Source organism: Montipora foliosa, chromosome 11 (genome assembly GCF_036669935.1).
Source record: "Montipora foliosa isolate CH-2021 chromosome 11, ASM3666993v2, whole genome shotgun sequence".
In the NCBI taxonomy this organism is placed as follows: domain Eukaryota; kingdom Metazoa; phylum Cnidaria; class Anthozoa; order Scleractinia; family Acroporidae; genus Montipora; species Montipora foliosa.
This window is the reverse complement of record NC_090879.1, coordinates 16,607,396-16,630,402: the sequence shown is the minus strand read 5'-3', so window position 1 is coordinate 16,630,402 and position 23,007 is coordinate 16,607,396. Positions and strand designations below refer to the sequence as shown.

Genomic DNA, 23,007 nt, shown 5'->3' with positions numbered 1-23,007 from the left:
TGGTGAGGGTCAGTCTCTTGCGTTATTATTCGCTGAGAAACGTTTACCTTTGTTTAAATACTTTTGATTTTGTATGATTTTTCCAGCTTCTTGGTGTTCTGTTTTAGCTTTTTTTTAATTTTTTTCTTTGAAACTATCAAATCCACTGTCATCTATTTTTGTTTTGATTTCGTGCTGAGTATTTCCCGTAGACCCTATGGAGGACAATTGGAATTAATTGTATTGCTCTTATCTATTAAGTAAGTAGAATCGAGTAAAGCCGTGATCAGCAAATGCTGAGAACGAAGCTGCAATATAAGCTAAAATGAAATTCATTGAATTGTTCATGTTTAAATCGAATTTACAATATGACACAGCTTTGCGCGTGGATACTCCACAAAGAATTGTCCACTGTCATCCATTTTTCCTTTGATTTGATCGCTCTGAGTCGATTGCGCGGGCTCCATGGAGGTCATTTGGGTTTAAATGTACTGCTCTTATCTAAGTAGAATGGAGTAAACCTGTGATCAGCGAATGCTAAGAACGAAACTGCAATAAAAGCTAAAATTAAGTTCATGGAATTGTTCTTGTTTAGTTCGAATGCTGTCTGTTGCTGAGTGTAATTTAAAAAGTAGTGTTAACATGAGTTAAAACTTCGTTACTTAGTTTCTGATTAGTTTTCATATACATTCCGTTCATGTTTGCATTTCTAGATCGCTCTCTAACAATGAAATATTTCACCTCCCAGAAAATGTTTTCTCAGGACTTAGTGCGCTACAACACCTGTAAGTTTGTTGACTCAAATACACTTTCAAACTATGACATAGCTGACCATAGCTATGTGCCTGGTTACTTTACAGAGTACAGTGTGACTTATATACAAAGCGACTCATGCAGCTGATTTAAACAAAGAGTCAATAGTAATAAATAACCCTTTCTGGGTCTAAAATTAAGGTGTATTTGGACCTTAGCCTTCTAAGTTTAATGCTAACTGTTATTCCAGTATGTCATGTTGGTTCTTCTTGTAACACCTATTTTTTTCAGAGCACATAAAAAAAATCAAGTTGATTGCTACAAACAAACATTAGTTTTGGCGTCGAGGAAATGACAATATTTCGAATAAATGCGAATCATTATTATTATTACTATTATTACTATTTCTATAGCAATGGTAATAAAAATCATAATCATAATAATGATATTTTAATAAGTGTTTACTCCAAATGATTGCATGAAGGTCCTGAAGGGGTAAAATGGGAACTGGGATTGGCCTATTTTTGCCTTGGGAAAATGGGATTGAGTCAGTGGGACTGGGACTTGCTCACTGGGAATTGAGAAAAAAGAAATGAATTGGGAATGGGATAATTGTCTTTAAGCATGTTCAGTCTATGAGTGACTAATTCCCTTAGTTTGGAAAACACCAGAAAAGGTTATTTAAATATTAAATAACGTTTTCTGGTGTATTCTGATGCCCATATCTTGCGTTCAGTGATGTTTGAGTAATCTCGTAGACCCTCGTAGTCAAATCTTCTCGCTCTTCGTGAGGAAAGACAAGCAGCAGACTGTGCATAGCGGTTGCAACCAAGCCAAAGTCTCTGAGCATGCGTATCCGCTTGTGTACAATCAAAAGTTCGGGAGCAGATGGCTCGTCGTGATCTCGCACCGTTGTTGTGGAAATCAAGTATATTTCGGCTCAAAATGTCGTTGTTCACACCGAGGACTGTAAACTAGAACTACTGTTGGATTGTTCAGTAACCCAGGTGGAGAAGAATATTCGTAGAATGTGTGGCATAGAGGAATCGAGTACGCAGAGGATTTGCAGAGTTTGTCCTGGAAGTCTTTTACATCGATTTCATTGAAGGAGGAATCCTAGAAAAGCCCCCTTTGTGCTTAGAACAAAAGAAACAATTGGAAATGTTCCAGAGGGCTTCGTGCACTTCATTAATTGTCTGTGGAGGTGATTCAAGGCCATGTCATGTTTCAGAAAGGCTCTGTAAGACCTTTCATCAGGAAAGCAACTGCCACGAATAAATCCACTGACTCTAGGAGTGAAAAACACGAAAATTTGCTTAAAACGCTTCTAAGGTTGAGAGAATTTCTGTTACAGACAAACGACACAAGGCAGTCGAAAGATGGAAAAAGAACTGAATGCCTACGATGTGGGAAATCTCCGAAATTGGACGACTGTAAAAGGACTGCCGCAGGTCATTTAAAATACTTCCGGCTAGTTCATAATTGTAATCTTCTGAAAGCCAATGAACAACCGAAGAAAATCAATGAGTATTTCGAGCCTACGGAGAAACGACAAAAAAATTTCACAAGCGATGATGGTTCCGAACAAAGTTGCTTATTTCAAACAAGTGGTTCTCTTCTAGAGAACATCACGTGAGTATTTTTCTCATTACATGGTTAACATTACACAGTTCTGGATAGACAATGGATAGACTCATTTTTCAGCCTTTGTTTACAGTAGATATTTTTCAATTTGTTTATATCCAAATCCTGACAATGTCTTCATAAAAGAAATGGATGATTTTATAACATGTACTGTAACATGCATCATTGAGAATGTTTTGTTAGCACATATTAAAAAAAAAAAAGAATGGAAATCTAATTTTACAAGTTGCTGTTGATGTTGTTTTAAGGCTTGACCTTCAAAGAAAATAAAATTTTAAATTACCACCTTAATATATGCCGTGAATCTTCTCTTTTTGAAAGAGGTAACCAATCTCAATTTCAAAAAATGTGAGGATTTGAAAACAAAAGAGCTGGTTATGTAGAACACTGGGATTTTCCTGAATAATGCCAGTGGGAATGGGATTTGGAAACTGGGAAATGGGATTCGGAAAAAAATTGGGCTGGGAAATGGGATTGGTACCCCCCCTTCAGGACCCTCTTGCATGAATTATAGAAATGAACACTTTTTGTACACCACGGGTATAGCGAATAATATTTTCTATAAAGTTGTAATTTTTTATATTGTCTAATTAGGCTTGGTTAAGATTTTTAGTTTAGTGTAAAATATTGTAAGTTTAAAATTATTATTATTATTATTACTATTGTAATTATTATTACTATTATTATTATTATTATTATTTAGAAATAAAGATTTTATAGTTCTCAAAAAGTCCTCCAAATTTAGAACAATCAGGACATCATGAAACTCTTTTATTTCCGAACACTAAGCTCGAAAACTTCAATTTTTTACTTTATGATTTGTACAGAGAAAGTTTTTCATTAATGCTCACGGAAAAATGTATGTGTTTCAATTGCACTGATTTGGTCATTAAAATCCTTGTTCAGAAATCAGAAGGCTATGTTAGGTTCTGGGGTTATTATAAATCCTTACGTTGAGGGGTTATAAATACTCACGTACGAAGGTTGTATTACGTTAAAGGGGTTGTGACATGTACATGTAGTCGCTATATAAGTGAGACGATTTACATAAGGGGGTTTTTATTTATTTTTTGTGTTATTCTTATATATGGCTCTGTACCCAGCTGCTATGAATGATCCGATATACGCATAGAAAACTATAAAAATCGACCAGAATAGCATTCACAAATGTTGCGAAAGTGTCCTTAATACCCTTATACCATGTTGTTCAGAAACAGCAGTAATGACTGAATGTAATAGAGCTCCGGAATGTTGAATGCTTCGTTCTTAAAGCGTCGCGAAATCGCCGTACACTTCCTCCAAACATCGCATGTAGCAAAAATCGCAGCAAGCTTCCTAAAAGCATCCCAAATGGTGTCACATGCTTTGGAGTTTTCAGTGCCCTCACCTTTACTGGGTCAAACTTTTTATCTAGGATTTTATTCAGCAGTATTCTTTTTAATAAATGGGGCTATGGAACTTTTCCCGTAGCCATTTACTCCAATTGTTGATTGGTTCCATTTTTGCGCAGTAAACATGAGGTTTATTGTTTATTGTTACACATCAGACTCTGAGGAATACATGAGAACAGCCAAAGCCGGAGGCTTAAATGGCATATGGTCAGCAAACATAATTTGAAAAATTTGCATGAATAGAAGAAGGCTTTAACTAAAATACTTATACAACTAAATATGACTACAGTACTTAATTTACAAACACACAGGATAATATAATTAAATAAATTGCATAAACAAGTACTCCTAGTATAATTGTTTCAAATAACAGGAAATTGTATTCAAATAACAGGAAACAAAAAACAAAAACAAAAACAAAACATTAACAATTTGTCCACAAAGTTTACAGTTTAGTCCCAAGGGACTTGATCAGACTATAGAACTAAGAATTATTAAGGGAAATGAGTTCCATAGCCAATTTTTCAATATACTAACTCAGCATTCAGAAAATGCAGTCTCAGGGGCACCCAACGAATCTGTTCCCCACTTTATCTGTTCCCCGGAAGAATCTTGCTGGTTGGCAAAAATACACTTGTTCCGATGAGCTGGCTGGGAAATTTATTATTGATAGAGGTTTTGCCTGGGAATTACTGACTTTTTCTAGCATTTCAACCCGAGCTGGCTGTAGAAACTCTGAAGACTGAGAACGACAAACATACGACGGCTGGTCAGAGTGATTGCGCTTGCGGAAAAAACCTGTGTCGGTTTTGTTCGGTCGTTCGTTAAAAGCGCGCGGAGGGTCGCGCGGAGGTTCCACAGATCGACGAACACGGATTGTGCTGTTTTCCTCATTTACATGTAAGATTACTTTCCATTGTTATTTTATCTGTATGCTGAGATTCTCGTGATGTTCGTCTACATTGAATTGAAATGAACAGAGTGAATTTGACAGTATTAACTTGTATTTTCATTCACAGATTTCAGTTTCGACCAGAGTTTCGACGGTGTACAATGTGTTTGTTGTTAGCGTTTTCGGAGGAGTATAAGACCTCCTATTGTAGTTGTTTTAATGCTTTTTTTCGGTTATCTGTATTAGTCAAGTGCGTGATGATGTTTTACAGTTGAAGCGAATTGAGCCAACGAATTGTAAAAAATTGACAGCAGTGCATATTTTTCTTATTCGTGTAGGCAAAAATCAAGAAAAATTCGCACTTATTTTAATTTAGTTTATTTCGTTAGAAAGACGATTTATTACTCTCGACAACTCCTGCGAAGAGATCCTTTTGTAAGAACCTGTTAGATATTTGGCATAATTATACAAAACCCTGTTTGATGAACTAAAATCAAGTAGGTTCTATGATTATGTGAGTAAAAGTTAAATTGCAATAAACACTTTAACCAAGGAGTTTGACTTTGAGATCGCAAATATTTATTTTTCTGGCAATCAATACCTATATCTCCTACATAGAAAATAGGACCTTGTCAAGAACCCACTTTAAGCCTGCATCCAAGTATCCCTATTTTGCCAGACAAAAAAAATATATATTTTCGTATATGCAGGCTTTTACTATTGTTTTTTTTTTCTCTGACTAAGAAAACTTTGTTGGTTTTGGTCAGATGGTGGTTTTAATTGTGAGAATGCTTCTGATGATCAGCTGTTTTGTATTGGGTTGAGTGCTTAATTAAGACATACTATTGTTCTTACAATGTATAATTGTGTCAGCAATAACTGTTGTCATCAACACATACATTGACAAAACAATTATTGTTAATGTGACCAACAGCACTAATTCTTTTTTACTTGGCAGATTGTTTACTTTTCCTTTTCAACGATCACAAATTATCTTTAGTCATACTTTGTCTCTGCACAAAGCCAAACTGAGTTAGGCTTGTGAAGATGGGCATTCTTTGTTTGTTCATTTTTACGACCCTCTCTCTTCCATCAGATTGAGTTAGGCTTGTGACGATGGCCATTCTTTGTTTGTTCATTCTTACGACCCTCTCTCTTCCATCAGGTTGAGTTAGGCTTGTGACGATGGCCATTCATTGTTTGTTCATTCTTACGACCATCTCTCTTCCATCAGGTTGAGTTAAGCTTGTGACGATGGCCATTCTTTGTTTGTTCATTCTTACGACCCTCTCTCTTCCATCAGGTTGAGTTAGGCTTGTGACGATGGTCATTCATTGTTTGTTCATTCTTACGACCATCTCTCTTCTATCAGGTTGAGTTAGGCTTGTGACGATGGCCATTCATTGTTTGTTCATTCTTACGACTATCTCTCTTCCATCAGGTTGAGTTAGGCTTGTGACGATGGCCATTCATTGTTTGTTCATTCTTACGACCATCTCTCTTCCATCAGGTTGAGTTAGGCTTGTGACGATGGCCATTCTTTGTTTGTTCATTCTTACGACCCTCTCTCTTCCATCAGGTTCAGTTAGGGCATTCATGGTTTGCACTGAGAACTTTGTTTACTTTGTGGCCCTCTATTCAGTTGTCTATTAAGTTTCAATTCTCCTTTAATGTGAATGGTTACACATCCGTGTCATTGGGAGGAAGACACTCAACAGTTGTTCAGTCATGGTAACATTTTAAATTTTATTAAAATAATTTATGGCACGGGGAAAGTCCATTCATTTTGACCAGTTTAAGTGCTAGACCTATATGGCCTGCAGAAATTTTACTGATCTTGTTATCAATCCAGCTCAAGATGTGACTGTCATATTTGGCGAGTCAAGGGATTTTTTTTTTTTAATTTTTCAGTTGATCTAGAAAGATATATAGCTAAATTTGTTGACTGCTCTGCACCATGATGACAAATAGATCTTATTACCTCAAGCTGTTTTTTTTTTTGCCAAACCGCAAAGACATTCATGATAAATAAACATGTTTCAACTTAAGCGTAAGGTTTCTGCATCTAAGAATTGCAGGGGCTCGAGTCTACTTTTTACAAATACTAACAATCACAGGATGCCCACATAATGTGTTTGACCCTTGGTATTATTGAATTTAGAAGCAATGTATGACAATAGCAAAAAGTTCCATATTATTGTACAATTCTGGGATAAATATTTGCATATAAGATGAGAATAAACTAACCTTCATCCGAAATGTTCTGCTGTGTCGTTATTGTGGCTGCTTGTGGGAAATTTAGCGATTTCAAGGACGTGTGTTGCTCTGGTAAAAATTGCTACAATTTGCCATTTTCAGCCATAATAACAACAGCACATCATTTCAGATAGTTTATCCTGATCTTGTGTAAATATTTATTGCAGAATAGTACAATATTAATTATAGAACTTTTTGCTATTCTCATACATTGCTTCTAAATTCACCCTTTGTGTGGGTCCCCTGTGATAACAATGATTAGTGAGTCCATAGCTAGATCTGAAAACTCAATCAGCATTACTGTTGGCTCTACCCAATTAATATTGGCCTCTAATTTATTTCCTTTTTAATTGTTTTTCAGGCTACCATGGAAATAGCAATTGTGTAACTGAAGAGATCAATAAAAATGTAAAATGAAGAGCTCTTTTAAGGTTCCAGTTGTTCTGCCTTATTGTAGACAATACAGGTTTATCCTAGCAAGTATTGTATTGCTTTTGTGTACAATGTTGCTAGGTATTATGAATTCTGTGCTCGCTTTCCAGGGTGACAAAAGGCTCCTAAAATTCAAACTGCTCGAGACAGGAGTACATGTAGAGTATCATACTAACACAAGAAATACAGCTGTGTGTTTCACATTATCGTTCCATTACCATTATCAATGTAAGTGTTGTTATTGTTGTCATCATCATCATTATTATTATTGAATATCTGTGGTGGTTGACCAAACGATAAACTCCCGACAGAAGGATCCAAAAGGATGCACGTTGTCTCCTCAGTTAGTATTTAAAGTTGCATATAGACTGGAGAGGAAGACAAAACTTCTCGAAGGTCCAGGAAATTTAATAAAAACGTTTCGGCCCTTCGGCCTTCGTCAGTTAAAATTTTTTTAAAATAGAGTACAAGTTAAATCTAAGGATAAAATGGCCTAATTATTACAGCAGTGGAGACTATATAGTCTCTGAAAGACTAACAATGGCTATTGTAATGGAATACAATTAAGTAATAAATTGTATGGTACAATACAAGCCAAAACTAAAGCTTGATCACTAAAACAAAAGTAATGATGTAATAATAAAATCTAGAGTTATGCAAGTGATTCAAACTATTTATGTAATACCGACTACAAATTAGATGGGACTATAATGGAAACAAAAAAGCTTTTTATGGAACATTGAAATTGATCCGTTTTTTTGAACGGAATTCACAGCGCTTATTGAGGCCAAAAGGCTGCAGTGTGCGCAATTGTGCTGCCCAATAACCCTCCCGCTTTAATAAAGTGTTATCTAAATCTCCATCAGTGTTCATTATCTTCTCAATGACAATGAAATTGAAGTCCGAAAGGTTGTGAGGAAATTTATTGAAATGAATGGCAAGCTCGCACGATTTTTGTTTCTTTTCATGTCGGATTTGGTCATTTGGTTCCGACTTCTTTTGAATTTGGAGGGTGCAAGAATGTCCTTCAAATTCTTTGTTCTACAGTATGCTGGAATGACGGATTTGGCAGGAAAAATTTCCCTTACTACTTGGTTGGATTCGAGCAAGTGAAAATGTTTTTTAATGATCAACGAAATATTAGGTAGCCTCGGATTGTAATCGACCACTAAGGGAAAGGTTTTTTTTTTTTAGTTTTTGTTTTTGGCTTGAGAACATCTGATCTCTCCAATTGCATGGCCCTCTCAAACTGTTTGTCTACCAGATTCCCATTGTAATTTTGTTGTTTGAGGTAGCTTTTGTATTTACTAAAGCGCTTCACAAAAGAGGCGTTGGTGGAACAATTACGCCTAATTCTAAGGGCTACTCCATAAGGGATAGCTTTCTTACAATGATCTGGGTGTGAGCTATTGTAGGGCAAATACAAATGACTATCAGTGGGCTTGGAATAAATATCTGTTGAAACAAAGCCATCTTGTAAAAGGAGAGTAAGGTCCAAAACATTGAGGCTGCTTTCAGAATAAACCAATCCAAATTCGATGGTATGATATAGTTAATTAATATAGTTGGTAAATTCAAGGAGTTTCTCAACACCCTGTGTCCATTGATCAAAAATATCATCCCTATATCTCAACCAAAGCATTGTCTTAATTGTACCCTCAAATTTCGCTTTGTGATCAATTACGCCCATAGCCAAGTCTGCATAAGAGCACGCATTCTTGGGCCCCATCGCGGTTCCGTGCTGTTGAACATAGTTATTGTTATCAAATTGGCAATTGTTGGATTCCAAACAAATTTCCACAGCCTCTAAAATGCATTCTGTGGATGGTATTTTGACAGATCTTGCATCTAATGCATTTTTAACTGCAGTAACCCCCAATTCGTTGTCAATATTGAGAAACATTGCAACAACATCCCATGAAACTAACAAAGTACCGGTTGGAAAAGGCCCTAATTGATTAACTTCGTCAATCTTATTGATATGATGCGTAGTATCTTTGATAAAAGAAGGCAAACTTTCTGCTAAAGGTTTCAAATAATATTCAGTAAAGGCAGATAACTTTTCAATCGCTGTTCCGCAACAAGAAGTAATAAGGCGGAGCGGGTTACCGACTTTGTGGTTTTTGACATTGCCAAAAGCTGTTCCAGGTCTCGGCCGAGTGTTGGTAACCCAATCAGCGATTTCATCCCTGATCATCACCTTCCCTGCGCCACTTGCTACTCCAATCTTTAACTAATTTTAAATGCTTTTGTGTAGGAAGTTCTGGCAGCTTAGCATAGTGCAACGTGTTATCTAATTGACTGGACATTTTTTCTGCGTATTCTTTTTGGTCTAATAAAACAAAACGAGGGCCTTTATCTTGAATCCTAATAACCCTGTCATTTATTTTCAATTTTTCATTGCATGACGTTCCTCTTTACTGAGATTGTCCTTAGGTTTACGAGAGTTCTTAGGGTTTAAAATGTCATTTCTAACTTCTGATAGAAAGAGTTCCACTTCAGGAAAAACTAATTTTGGTGGGTCCCACTTACCTTTTGAGGGCACAGGAGGCATGTTCATTTCCACCCGTTCTTCATCTTGTTTTTGTTCTTTGTTGTGAAAGAAAGAAGCCAAACGGATGCGTTAATTAATTAATTAATTAAGTAATTAAGTAATTAAATTCCTGGCTGGGAAATAAATTTGATCAGCTGGCTGGGAAACCAACCAATTTTATCTAGCTGGCTGGGAAATTTCTTGTGTGTCCTGCTGGGAAAAAGGAACAGATAATTTTTTCCCAGCAACACTGAAAAACACCTGAAAATGCCTTAATAACATTTATTTTCATTAACTGGGGTATAATAATACATTTTACAACAAATTGGTCGTTGGGTGCCCTTGCAGTCTCAACTTTTTTTGAAGTTACTTGATGTAAGGCTGTTGCGCACTGTTAACGGAATATCATTCCAAATAACAGGAACCTGCCAAGTGATAGCAAATTGATGCTTGTGGTTGGTTTTATGAAGATTAAAACGTGAACGAGCCAAATAATCGTGATATTCATGGTTAAAATGAAGGATTGAGGAAAAAGGAGTAGGCAGAATATTGTTAAAATGTGAGAAAACAAAACAAGCCACATGGAATTTAAAGATAGAATGGAGCGAAAGAAAATTATTTTTAGAGAAAGGGGGTTTAGAAGGTGTGCGTGGGGGAGAAAAAGTAATTATACGGATGGCTTTCGTTTGAAGTACATAAAGTGGTTCAAGGTAAGAAACATACGTAGAAAGTAGTATAGGAGTAGGGGGATCGAGATCATTTTGAAAAATGATCTCATTCCAACCCTACTCCATACTACTTTACATTTAATGGTATCGTATTTTTTGATCTCGTATTTTTTTTGGAAATCTATATGTTTTATATTTCTGCGAATCAATGCTGTGGAGAGGAAGAATGGATTTTATAGTGACCGTATGCGTAACTTGCCATACCATTGTTGTGAATATATCGCTTGTCATCGAAGCAGGATAATGATACTTTATTAAGCTCATAGCTCCCAAGTTGATGCAAGTTGCTTCTGATCGTTTTTATGGTGTGTTGCATTTGTTCGCTGTTGAACAGTACGTTTTTGTAATTTCCATGAGTGATGTTCTTCTTAATAATATTTTTCTTGATTCCCTTTGCCGTCTTTCCACCTTTGTCATTGTCTTTCATATAGGAATACATTTTTGATCTCAATCCAACGAATTCGGTGATCGGTATACCTGCTGCCTCGTCTTTGAATTTACCGATTACCTTTTTATTTGTCTTGTCGAAATATTGCGAATCTTGAGAATAATCACTGTTGTCGAATTTGTCTTTATCATTCCAAAAGTCTTGGTATGCATCACTCGTTTGGATTTCATATGTCAAGCTGTCTGTGTCTGTGAATAACAATTTTGCTTTGCTGCCGTATTTTTGTTTGATATAATTATAGTGAAAATCATACATTAGTGTCTTGCTGAGATCAAGGATACACATACCCACATATGCCGGCCTGTTTAGGGTTAGTGTTTCTTTGATTTTATGCACTGCCACTAGATTTTCATTAAAGATCTTGCTGCTAACATATGTTGGTTTAGCAGCCATTTTTAATAGTTTGTTTTCATCAGTCACTAATCTGACATCTACTCTTTTTCTAATGTTTTCCATTGTTTTTCCAAATACACTGTTATTCATGAGCTTGAAGAAGTCTTTCTCGAAAGCATTTTTAGCATTAGTTCTTTTTTCAGTATTAAAGTCGATGTATTGCTTCAACCATGCGGACTGATTGAACTCTAGTACTCGATGGACTTTGGTTATTTTCAAACCAAGATCTGTGTATAATTGAAGGTTTCTGTAATGGAGTACGTATTTTTCTTTATTGCTTAACGTAGGTACCAGTTTATGAACTAAACCAGTTGATACATTAGATTTATCGGCTATTTCTTGGCAATAATTAGAAAGCATATCTTTGTTGACTTTTACCTTTTCAGGTGCTAGCGGATAATCATTATGCAGATCGTGTAATTCTTTGGGATATTCCAAATCAACTTCTAATATCGAACCTTTATTGCTATCTTCTTTATACTTGGATAAGTCTATTTTGTCAATTTGTTTTTTAGTCATCCATCTGAATCCGCCAGTTGGAAGGTATTGGCTCATTGCCCAACCATACAGATTGTTGGCGTCTAAATACATGATATATTTTGAGGGCGCCTTTTCATCATATGTTTTCATGTATCTATTATTAGCTTTACCGTATCGGTTAGCAATATAACTGGTTCCGCCACGCATTCCTTTTTCAATAAACTGAAACATGTCAATATCAGTCATAAGCTCCAATTTAATGTTAGTCATCTTTAACATAGCATCCCATGAAAGACCTGGAGATGTAAAATAATGACAGGGGTCTAGTTTGTAGTATTGCAGACATGTCTTTCGAAAGTTTTCAAACACATCAGCTAATAGAAGGATGTCAGATTTGAGATATAAGTCATGGTACTCACTCATATTTTTTAGATTGAAAGTGTTCCATACATTTTGAGCATGTTTGTATTGATCATCTGAGATATGCTCATCATTTAATATACTGTAAAATTCTTCTTTTGGTGGTAGCTTTTCATTGAATTTACCGAAGCTATCCATGAAGTCGTATGGATATACTCCTTTTCGAGACATCAAATCAAGCTTTTCGTTTTCAAATATTTGAGAGGTGTATTTCAATGATTCTTTTGGTAGATTGCTGACCAGTCTGTCAAGACTTGAGCTCATGAATTGGAAACTGTCAATAAAGGTCAGATGATGACCGAGCATGAAAGCCATGTATTTCTCCATGTTATTGGGAATTGCATTTATATTCATTTGGCACTTTTCACCTTTCTTGTTTGTGTATGTATGATTTTTAACTGTCTCACCGATCTCTTGCATTATGAAATGACTGTCATACCCACGTAGATTGTGGAATATCACTGGAATTTTGTCAGTTATTCTGAAGTTGAGATTGCAATCTTGATGTGCGGATCCTCTGTACTGGCCAGTCACATGGCAGTGATCTCTTACTCTCACATCAGTTTTATTGTATTCTTTTTCACATATATGGCATTTGTCAGCTTTTTTGAATTTGTCTTCGTCATCTTTAGTCATTCTCAATGGCTTATCAAAATGTTTTTTCATTACATTCTTGCAATATCTCACTTCATTTAGCATATTTTCCATGAATTTGTGAACAGCTTTTTCGCCTCTGTAAAATTGTACTGGTTTCGTGTATTTATCATCATAACAACAAACAACCTTGTACCCATAACCACAGTCTGTGTGTTTTTGGTAAGCCTCTGTGTATGATTTTTCGTCATTTGGTTGACATCCATGAATTTTTTCAGTTATTGCTTCGAAGTCAGCATATATTACAAATGGAACTGGTAGTTTTTTGTGGAAATTATTGAATTTTAGTATGTTATCATCTTTTGTTGGCATTTTAATTGCTTGTGCTCCATTTAATTGGATACAGTTTTCTTTATGATTATTCAACACTCTTTCAGAAGTGAAATGCTGAAGACAATACATGCAAAAATGTTTTCTCTCTTTATGCTTTGTTATATCATACATGTATTTGTTGAAATCTTTGATTCATACATAATGCTTGTTTTCATTTTCTGTTATAAGAAGCAGATTCATGCAATCTTCATACTTTTCTTTTGACACATAAATGGGATATTTTTGTTTGTTTTCATAACCGAAAACATTGATGTTAATTTCATTCTGCTTTTCTATTTTGTTGTACTGTTTGGTAGTCACTGGAAATTCAATTCCTGAATAATTCAAATTTTTAACAAATGCTTTATCCGATTTTTTAATTCTCTGTGGGTATTTGTCTTGAGGATTAAGATGTCTTATGTGGCACCACCTGAAGCATTCATTATCCTCATTTTTCATGTTGATCAATCCCTTTGCACCGTTTCTGAGTTCTGTGGGCAGTTTTATATAAGAAGATCCTTTCATTGGTTCATATTTTACCACATTGAGATAATGATTGTCAACAGATTGAACAGTCCAACCAGATCCCTCTGAAATCCAAACTGCAATCTTGTTCAGTATGACTTGTTTTGACAAAGATAAAGCCAGTTCGATTTGTGTGTCATTTGTTATTGTTTGTGGTTGACTGTTAAAATAAGCCGTTTTGATGATTTTTTCTTCTCGCCCTAGTTGTTTTTCAAATGTGACCCTCAGTGTTTCAACAAACTTTAGACCTTTCATTGATTTTAATATTTTTTCGATATGGATGGCAACAGCCTTTCTTGTATTTTGCAGTTGCATAAGTGGGTCTTTGCTGTTTTTTATGTTGATTTCATAAGACTTTGTGAACCCTTTTAAAGCTTTGTTCGTTTCTTGTATTATGGTCCTCGGTAATGGAACTGGTCTTTTAGTCCTAGGCAATGGAACTGGTCTTTTAGTCCTAGGCGCTGGCACTGGTCTGTTTAATCGTTCTATTTCTTGTAACCATTCAGCAGGAGGAGCCGGCAGTCTCTTTCTCTCAAAATAGTCCACCATTTGTTTTACACTTTTTCTTGAGCCCGGTATTGGTTTGGTGGTTCTTGGTGCTGGAATTGGTTGTTTGTTTTGCTGGAGAAGCAATTGGATTAATTCTTCTTTGCTTAAATTTTGGAGTGAACTCCGATTCATAATATTTTCTATACTATTCATCATAATATATCTACAGATAATAATTCTTTAAGTAAAAATATGGTGCGTTTATAGTTCAACACATACGGGAAGTATGTATTTAACTTTTTTAAAAGAGAAGTGATATGAATAAATTAATTGCTATTTTCATGTTTATCATAAATATAACCCGTATTATATGTAAATGAATTTTTGAAATGTTTCTTTGTTTTTAAATGGCAATGTTTGCCAGCAAGAGTGTAATTGTGATTATTGTCGCATATTTTGCAATACCATTCTTTATGCAACATGTAATCGTTTTTGTTTCGTCTTCTTTCTTCTGCAGTGTAGAATCTTGGACGGCCAACTGGTCTTCGATCTTCCATATAATATAACTATATATTTTTTGTTTATGTATTATTCCTCAGGTGGATCGCAATCATTGGGATCATAATAATCGGTGTCGTCATCATTAGTGTAGTAATCTACTGGTCCGTATCTTCTGAAAGCTTTTTGAATCTCCTCGTATTCGTAGTAACCTACCATATCCGGGCTTACAACAAAATTGCTTATGCCGTCTGTTATTTTAACCATTGGAATTTTTTTTTTGCTGTATACTAATTCAATTGTCATCGGTGGGCGAATTAAATACATCAAATCCGATTGGTAAAATTGTTCCATGAAAAGACGCAATTTTTCATCAACTATTACATAGTTCATAAATTTATCAAATGCCGCTTTTTTGCTCATGTATATGATAGGATTACATAATTGATTTTTATGTATTATTCCCTAATCATCCTCACGGGGGATAAGAAATTTTTGTATCTTTCAAATTCTCTGAATAAAAAAGACATTTTAGCATCTGATTTATGAAACACTCTTCTGATCATTTTCCAATCATGACAGCCGTTGTCAATTGCAAATTTCAACAAAGGAAACTCTTTGGCTCTTACAAAATGCATGTAGTCGGCGTTTTTAGCTATTATATCACAAATTGATTCTTCGATTAACTTTCTCAAACATAATGTTTTTACTATTTCTGCTCCTTTAAACATATATTAATAGGTTATATTTGGTTCGGGGCTTTTTGAGTATCCATTTATTGTTAAATAATCATATAATCATATAATTTATTTCCTTTTTTTAACAAAAGTCTATAATGACCTGTGGGATTTACCATCAATGTGGCTGTGATATCTTTACTTTGCAATACATTTTCACGTTTAATCAGTTCAAAAGCAAAACGGCGCAATTGTTTGTCTTTTAACAGGCGCATCATAAAACCAGTGAAATCTGTTTTTATATTTTCTTCATCTTCTTGCAACAAAATGTAATTATAATTAACCTGGTGACAAAAACTTCTTGATGATTCTGTTTCATCTGACGACGATTCTGTTTCAGATCCTTTGAACATATACTTATGGCTTATATAGAATTAAAAAACAAAATGTCTATGTTCGCCATTTTTATTTGACACATGTATTTTCCATGGATAAAGGTCTTCTCTTATATTTTTGAAGTCAGCTGCCCAAGATATCATTTTACTATTCAGCCCCCAATCTATTTTAAATCCAGGGTGTTCATCTTTTATGATGTTTTCTATATCATTTTCTTGCATGTCTTTCAAAAAATGGTACCATATGATTATCAGGTATTTTTGTCTTTCTGAAAATTTTTTCATATACTATATCTTTTATACAGATTTTTCACTGTCTTGTGACGAAACAGATTCTTGACTTTCTTGTGATGAATCACTTGAAACACTTTCTTGTGATGACGGTTGCCAATCGGAATCCGACAAATGTGAATCTTGAGAGCTCTCATAATAGAAACCAAATTTTTCTTCATTTTCAAACTTGTCCATATAATATAAGTATATATTTTTATTTTTTTATAAGGATTTATACGCGTTTGTTTCACCACAATTCATATGTTTTCAATGTCTTTCAATGGTACCCAACTGTTGAATTCATCACTGTATCCCTTCCATTTTACCAAAGCTTGTTTCTTTTTATGGTCTCTTCTAATCACTTTGTCAATACGAAAAATATCCTGTTTAGCTTTCAATAATTCAGGTTCATAAAAACTCCCTTGAATATCTTCACCTCTGAGATCTTTTAGTTTGTATGTTATTGGATTAGTGTATTGGATCTTATCGACTGTGAACACTTCTTCTGTCCAATTTGGTGTGTAACCCTTGTCAAACACATTTGGTTTTTGTTTCAATGTTTCTATATCACCATACAAATTGAAGTAAACGGTTCCTTCATTCCTCTTGTTAGATGCTTCAACGGGTGTCATCTTTATGCTTGAATGTTTTGTATTATTATACTGTTTCACTAGTTTGGACAGCATATCGAGATACATTGTATTACCTTGAACTGTGAACTGCTTCCACATTTTGGACTTGATTGTTCTATTCCATCTTTCGACCACTGAGGATTTCTCCTCATTTTCAGTGGAGTACATATGTATCCTATTTTTCTCTAATAAGTCTTTCAAGTGTTTGTTATAGAACTCCTTTCCCTTATCAACCCATAAATATTGTGGTCTTCTGCCTTCCTTGAATATTGTTTTAAATGCTTCAGTAACGGATTCACCTTTCTTATCCTTCAATGGGACAATCCAACCGTATTTGCTGAAAACATCAATAACCATAAGAAGATACCGATAACCTTTATTCCATTTGCTGAATTTTTGCATTTCAACCAGATCACTTGCCCATATTTCATCAATATGATTTACAATGACTCTTCTAGTTTTGAATTTTCTCTTGATTGGTTTGTGTAATTCATCGGCTAATTGCTGAGCCCAATCATCAATACTCAGCGCCGCTTTACGTTTTTTGAACCAAGTCCAATCTTTCTTTTTGCTTTAATGGCATACATTGTTGGTGTAGCAAACCAAGGTCTTTGATTAAATGGGATTGCTTTTATACTGTCTTCCATGATTTTATCAGCTGCATGCTTTTTAGCCAGATTGTCTCCAGCTTCACTGTATGCTATATCATGTTGCTGACAAACAGCATCTAATTTATTTATTGGATCTCTATATCTTGGATCATTTGAAGCTAATCTGTCTTCTAGTTTTGTACCAGGTCCACAATAATTGTATTTTTTACCCGTTGGAGTTCTCAAATGGAGTTCTCCAAGCTTTGCTAACTGTTTTTGAATGTGAAGAGCACCACCATCAAGATCTTTTCTGTTTGTTGTGTATTTTTTCTTGGGTCTAATTTTTGTTGACAATTGATCGAGAGCTTCTGATCCCACTTTATGAAGTAGAGGATTCATTTTTCTCAAACCATAATCGATTGCTTTTTTCTGCAATTTTGGGTCTCTCATTAATTCGGAACCATAATATCTACCCATTTCAACGGCTTTTTTGCCAAGATAAGGTACTCCTTTAGTTAGGAACAATTCAGTTCCTGTATTAGCAATATCACTGAGTAAGCCCGCTCCCAACGGGCTGTTTAGTTTCCCTGTTGTTTGACAAATTTGGTCTTTGTAATACCACATTCAGCACAAGTGCAAAAGAACATTAGTCTACCATTTTTGGCTGTTTTGTAACCTGAAGGTTCAACACATTCGGTTACCTTTTTCTGTTTTACACAATATGATTTTACCATTATATATATGAGTTAGATATTTCTAAAATAATATTCGATAAATCTCTCATTTTTCATTGTATCATTGATGTTGAATACTTGTAATAAATCATAATACGAATTACCCTTATTCATTTCATTTAGAAAGTATAAACAGAAATACCCACAAGTTGTTGTTTGTATGTTTTGTATCTGATTGTTTTGATGTAACAAAGTCAGATTTTTCTTTTTGGCATGATTTCTCAATCTCTCTTTGAAATGGGAGCATACCAAACGAATCAAAATAATTTATTACATTATCCTTAACATAAGTGGCTACCCAGTGAGATCCTGACATATAAGCTGGTTCAAGATTGTAGATAAATAACGCCTGTTTATGGTTATGTGGAACTTTTTCATCTCTTGACAGTACATCATTGATCGGTATATTCAAATATTTACACCATTTTATTAGATCGTGGTTGGACATAGGTATGTTTTTGTAAAATTTTGGTTTTACAATATTGCCCCCAAAATGGGTATACCATTGAATGGACTGTTTTTTCCTAATAGTAACCCTTTTCCCGCCTTTTTTTTGGTCGAGGATGTTTTTTTTTTTTACCATAACCAGTCACATATGGCGGATAACTGTAAAATGGAGGGGGCATTCCCATTCTAGGTGCACCTGTACCATCCTTTTTCGACGAAGGTGGTCTACCTACCCTAGGTGCTCCTCTTCCCGTTAGCTTTTTGACAAGATTCAAAGCCAAAGGTATTCCAATGCTAGCCAACAGAATTCCGAGAAATCCACCTGATTGTGTTTTAGTCGGTTTTATATGCACACCAGAACCTGTTTGAGCTGCATTGATGATGTCTCTTTGCTGTTTTGTAGTGAACATGTTCAGATATGGCATAATTTTGTTGATTGCCTCAAAAGGTATCATCATAGGTAATGGAAAAGCACCGCCTTTTTGACCAGATCCAATCAATTTTTTAGCTCCGGCTTCTGCTAAACCACCTATAGCACTCAACCCAAGGGTTTTACCAATAGCTGGAAGAGCTCTCATACCAAGTGACAATACGGTACTCAAAAGACTTCCGCCGACTTGTTTTCTGATATTTGTTTTGGCTAATTTGATGTCCATTCCTTTGTTCAATTTGCGATTTTTTTGCAATCTTTTTTTCACTGTTGCTGGAACATAAAGAGTGTCATTCCCATTAAGAGAATCATTTGTCAGTCTTAGAACAATTGTTTCCCTTTTATGGTAAGCATTGCTCAGATTCTTTTTTTGATTATCTGAAAGTCTTACGTTGATTTCATGAAGTTCAGTCATATAATATATGTTATATAATTCCAGTCACAAAACATATACAAATAAATAGGAGTCATTGACTCGATTTCATATTACTGTTTCATTTGTGAGCTTATACTATAACCAGTTCATTACCCACCTTGTCAATAACGACCGACTCTTCGTACAATACAACTGCATGGACATTGAAATCTGCTGCACTATTAGCACTTATTTTATACCTGAAAATCAACTGTTTAGGGTCTCTTGTTACTTTTTCTGTTTGATATGACAGATCGAAAAAGATTAGTGGATACAGGCTGTTATAATTGGCAAGATTCAACTGGGTTACGGTGTTGTAATCATTTTTTCGCATTGCATAAGACATCAGATCATTGAATATTCTCACTTTGCTTTCACTGTCATATTCTGTTTCTGGGTAGAAAACACCATTGCCATATTCGAGTCTGCATGTTGTTAAATAACTGTTTGCGTCTGCTGCATTTAGTTTGAAGGTATCAAGTAGATATGGATTTTGAGTTGCAACTCTGGTTTTAGCCCGTTGTAGATAAACAAAAATTGCTTTGACATTGTCAATACTGGAAGAAATCTGAAAAAAACCACTGACTCTAGCAGGTGCTGACACTGCATATAGTTCACGCTGATATGTCCATTTGTGTTCTTTCATGAAAGAGCTTACAAATTTGTCATACAGACTGTCTTTTGGAGTCAGTTTTGGAACCCATAGTAGAAATCTGTTAATCACTACTCTGCCGGCATCTACTCCTACTGCCATATTGATGAGTTCATTGTCGTTCTGGAGATTCAAATTGAATTGTAACTGCATAGGAACCAACATTTTATCCTGCAACTCTTCAAAAAAACTGTAACGATTGAGAGGTATGATCAAATTCACATCTTTTGCTCCTCCCGTTCCATCATTGTTGGTAGCTTGTGTAAGCACTCTTCTAGATTCATATCCTAAATTAGTATTGGCTGTCGTATCATTTGTGTCTAAATACCAAAAACTGTTTTTACCGACTGATCTGCTGTAATCATCAGAATATTCCAACAGATTCTTCACAAAAGTGACCTTATGTAGATTGTCAGTGTCGTAAACAATTTTCCCAGCACTTTTAATCATCATATGTGCAATCAATGAATGAGATCCGTTTATCACCGTTATTCTATCGGCTGCTGCGTAACCGGCTCCATCTGCTGTTTTTTGTAACTGGAATTGAACCTCGAAATAAGCATTGTACCAATCATAGAAAGAACTTCGGTCGTTGATGGTGAATCTATAACCATTCTTTTCTTGATGTTGACCGTTACCTGGGGCTCGGATTACATCATCAAGTTGAAATCGCACTAACTCATTTCTTTGCAATAATTCACTTGTTCTAAAAGCCATGTATACTATTGTATTATATAATTTTGCTGTCATGTTATTTATTTGAAAAATCTACGCCTTCTTCCAGATCCTGATATCAATCTATTTAGTATCATATCAGTACTTTCATCTTGCTGTTTAATGGGTGAGGATGGAACAATTGCTTTTTGTGTTGTAGCTCCTTTTCTCAAATTTGCCAATTTTTTCATTATCAGGTCTCCTGACTTTTCAGCAACTTTTTTACCAATTTTGTCACCTGCATGGGAAACCCCTGATTCTAATGCCTTCTTGGCTAATGGCTTTGCAAATTTCTTGAAAACAGATGATGCCACACTCTTTAACGGTTTAAAAATGTTGTCGATAATAAGCCCAGACCCTTTGTGTTGAAATACAAATTTACCAAGTTTTGGATGGTAAAACCTCTTAAATTCATACGGTTTCATTATACTGTTATATTAGATACTTTTCAGAATTAGTAAAAAAGCCGTATCCGCTCCATTTAGATTCACTGATCTTCTTTTTCCATCGGTTACCCACATTCTGATTGATGAAATCGAAATCTTATTGACTGGATTAAACATGACGCGTTGTGGTTCGCGGGTGAAGGAGTAACTTGGTTTTAGTACACTGGTTGAGAATGAAAAAATGATGTCTGTGTCTTCACCGTCAACTAAACTTTCGTTTACCAAATCGCAATGAATATTGAGTACGTCTGTGTCTTGACTGAGATTTGGCACTCTTGGTCCAATATGTGTTCCACTTGCTAATATCTTTTTGTCAAAACCGATCAGTTCATTAAAATTACTTGCTCTTAAATCAAGTTGGTAATTTGCAGCTAATGTAACCGTGACTCTGAATGTTGTTTCGTCGAATTCAAGATTGATCGGATACGTATCCCCAGTTTTCGTCACATTTTTAATATGTCTGTTAAAGTCCGTATAATTCCATACCCCAGCTGGAAAGGTAATGTCCTTAAAAGTTGAACCATTATCAGAGCTGTATTTGATCAATTGATTTTTGTATCCAGCATTGACATTGAACCAAGTGAATGACATGTTGATGACTCTGTTAAGACCAATAACATATTGCTTGTTATTGTCTAGAATTACAGGTCTGGTGAAATTTGTTGTAAAATCTTCTGGTTTATTGTTCCCTTGATTTTTCACACTGTAAGATGATAAAACTATCTCTCGTTCCATTATGTGATTAGGTTACATTAAATTTTGAAATATTGTTTGTATAATTTACCATATTGTGATTTGTTAATTGTTGTCATTTTTAACAATGTGTCCAATATAGAAACACCCATATTTCGCATGTCAATGCTTGTATTACCAGCCAATATCTCACCAATGATTAAATCCAATTTTTTTATGAGTTCTTTCGGTTTGTTAAAAAATATCACATTGCCACCTTTTTGTTTTTTCCTACCAGAACCTTTCATTGTTTCCATTTTATTTTGATAATGATCTATGTATGCGTTTAAAGCAACTCTTGCGTTGTCTATTCTTTTGTATTCCTTTTGTTTTACAGCTTCAGAAATTAAACCACTGTTGAATTGTTTACTTACAGAAGACTTGTAACCTTTTAATTGATTTCTTTTGAATTTAGCATCATTGACAATCTTTTTGAGATATTTCCTGTTTTTATGTTCAGTCATTTCTTGTTGATTCAGTGTCATTTCAACAGAATCATAATTTTGAAGACCAAGATCATTCAATATCTCATTGTCCATGTCTTCATCATCTAATGCATAATCGATATCTTCGTCGTCATCGTATTCTGGTGGTAATTCTGGTTCTTCAGGGAAGTACTTAGGATCAACATGAATCTCTTTTTTTCCTTCCAGAAGATCTTGTAAAGATTCTTCATATGTTGGCGGTTTTGGCACCAGTTGTTTTTCTTGCTGTGGCAAAACAGGTTGTTCAAATAGATCACCAAGATTCATATCTGGAACTTCATCCTCTATATCAATGCCGTAATCAGGAACTTCTCCTTTCTTCAGTGGTCGTTTTTTCCTTGGCAACCTTAAAACCTGATTACTGTCAATGACATCATCTAATTTACTTGTAATTGGTTTGAATACTTTTGAAAATCCCTGTTGACTGGTCTTCTGATCGATATCATGTTTTGTAATTGCATTATGGACATAATTGATCTTGTCCCCTAATTCAGATTTACTCTTTGCGAGTTCTTTCCACTTAAGTAAACTCATTTATTGTTATATTGTTACGTTACA

The 23,007-nt window shown here is 35.0% G+C and overlaps 1 protein-coding gene and 1 long non-coding RNA gene across 2 annotated transcripts in view; one reads left to right on the top strand and one right to left on the bottom strand.

The window, feature by feature from the left end:
* Positions 1-713, top strand: part of LOC137975771 (uncharacterized) — a 2,879-nt gene extending 2,166 nt beyond the window's left edge. Inside the window, exon 3 of the long non-coding RNA XR_011117622.1 lies at positions 693-713. This is a non-coding gene — a long non-coding RNA (uncharacterized lncRNA). The remainder of the gene's footprint in view (positions 1-692) is intronic.
* Positions 714-10,753: 10,040 nt separating this feature from the next.
* On the bottom strand, positions 10,754-12,613 carry LOC137976744 (uncharacterized). Its single transcript, XM_068824093.1, has 2 exons — positions 11,671-12,613; positions 10,754-11,244 (listed from the first exon to the last, which is right to left on the bottom strand). The coding sequence occupies exons 1-2, from the start codon at positions 12,611-12,613 to the stop codon at positions 10,754-10,756; spliced, it is 1,434 nt and encodes a 477-aa protein (XP_068680194.1).
* Positions 12,614-23,007: the final 10,394 nt, after the last annotated feature.

What these genes read in the sequence shown, in the direction of transcription:
- LOC137976744 (XM_068824093.1), bottom strand. Translation starts at nt 12,613, where the DNA reads ATGAGCTCAAGTCTTGACAGACTGGTCAGCAATCTACCAAAAGAATCA. An exon ending in TCAATTATACACAGATCTTG is followed by an intron (nt 11,245 to 11,670) that starts GTTTGAAAATAA and finishes TGTTATTCACAG; the next exon opens with ACACAGACAGCTTGACATAT.